This window comes from Apaloderma vittatum, unplaced genomic scaffold (assembly GCF_000703405.1).
Source record: "Apaloderma vittatum isolate BGI_N311 unplaced genomic scaffold, ASM70340v1 scaffold29021, whole genome shotgun sequence".
Taxonomy (NCBI): Eukaryota; Metazoa; Chordata; class Aves; order Trogoniformes; family Trogonidae; genus Apaloderma; species Apaloderma vittatum.
Genome location: NW_009698973.1, coordinates 12,774 through 13,785, shown reverse-complemented (window position 1 = coordinate 13,785; position 1,012 = coordinate 12,774). Strand labels below are relative to the sequence as shown.

General features: G+C 34.8%; 1 protein-coding gene across 2 annotated transcripts in view; it reads left to right on the top strand.

Annotated features, from left to right (window-relative positions):
• Positions 1-1,012, top strand: part of SLC35A3 (solute carrier family 35 (UDP-N-acetylglucosamine (UDP-GlcNAc) transporter), member A3) — a 16,518-nt gene that overhangs the window by 9,694 nt on the left and 5,812 nt on the right. For both annotated transcript variants that reach the window (XM_009878209.1, XM_009878208.1), the window contains one exon: positions 1-132. This exon is cut by the window's left edge and continues 64 nt beyond it. In XM_009878209.1, the coding sequence (XP_009876511.1) occupies positions 1-132 (132 nt within the window). The remainder of the gene's footprint in view (positions 133-1,012) is intronic.

Below are 1,012 nucleotides of genomic sequence, written 5' to 3'. Positions count from 1 at the left end.
CAGCAGGATCTCAGTTTGTAGGCCTGGCCGCAGTTCTTATAGCATGCTTTTCTAGTGGATTTGCTGGGGTTTATTTTGAGAAAATTTTAAAGGAAACTAAGCAATCTGTGTGGATCAGAAACATTCAGCTTGGTAAGTTTAATTTTAGTCATCTTGTAGAGATACTGCATTCTGAAGAATTAAGATAAATGTGCAAAATTATATATATAAATAAAGAATATCATCCACATTTTAATATTGTGCATAAATGTACTTTTAAAACCAAGAGTATAAACTCGGCTAGAGAGAATTCTAGCAGTTGCTTTCTGATCTCAACCTAATTCTTGATTTAACTTCCTTATAGAGTGTCTGTAAGTTTGTACAGAATCTATTGAATGTGTATTTAAAGTGTTCTAAAGAATGTTCTCTTACACAGAGTCTGCGTATCCTCTGTGTTTAAAAATGTCTTTTGCACTAATTCATAATATCTGATAGATAATGTTCTCTTTTTTTTACTTAGACAATTTAGGAAGATTGTTTTGAGATGTTAATAACATTTTTTTCTTTTGTATCTTGATAGGCAGTTTTTATTAGTTGGCCTTTTCAGTACAAAAAAACACCCTGCTTTGTTTGTGAATAAGTATTTAATAATAATAATTGTTGTTTTTATTTCAGTACAAACATCAGTTTGGTTTAGTTGTCTGTATAACCACTGGAAGGAGGCATACGCAAAAGACAGTTCTGTGCCTTAGGTGTTGTGCGGGTACCGTGCCCTTAGGTATTGTGCAGCTCTCAGTAAGAGAATGCCTTCTGCGTCTTCTAGACCCTAGATATTAATGGTGACAGCATCGATCCATTCTTCTAAACGAGTTTTCCCTCACCTCAGAGCCATCTGGTCTGGTTCATAGGGTTGGAAACGCGACATCAGTAGTTATCTTTTTGTTTCTATTTTGCAACAGAAACAAAACTTATTGTTGGAGTTGCTCTTCTTTCTCTACTCTTCAGCTGTAGGCGGTAATTACTGCTTTCAGCA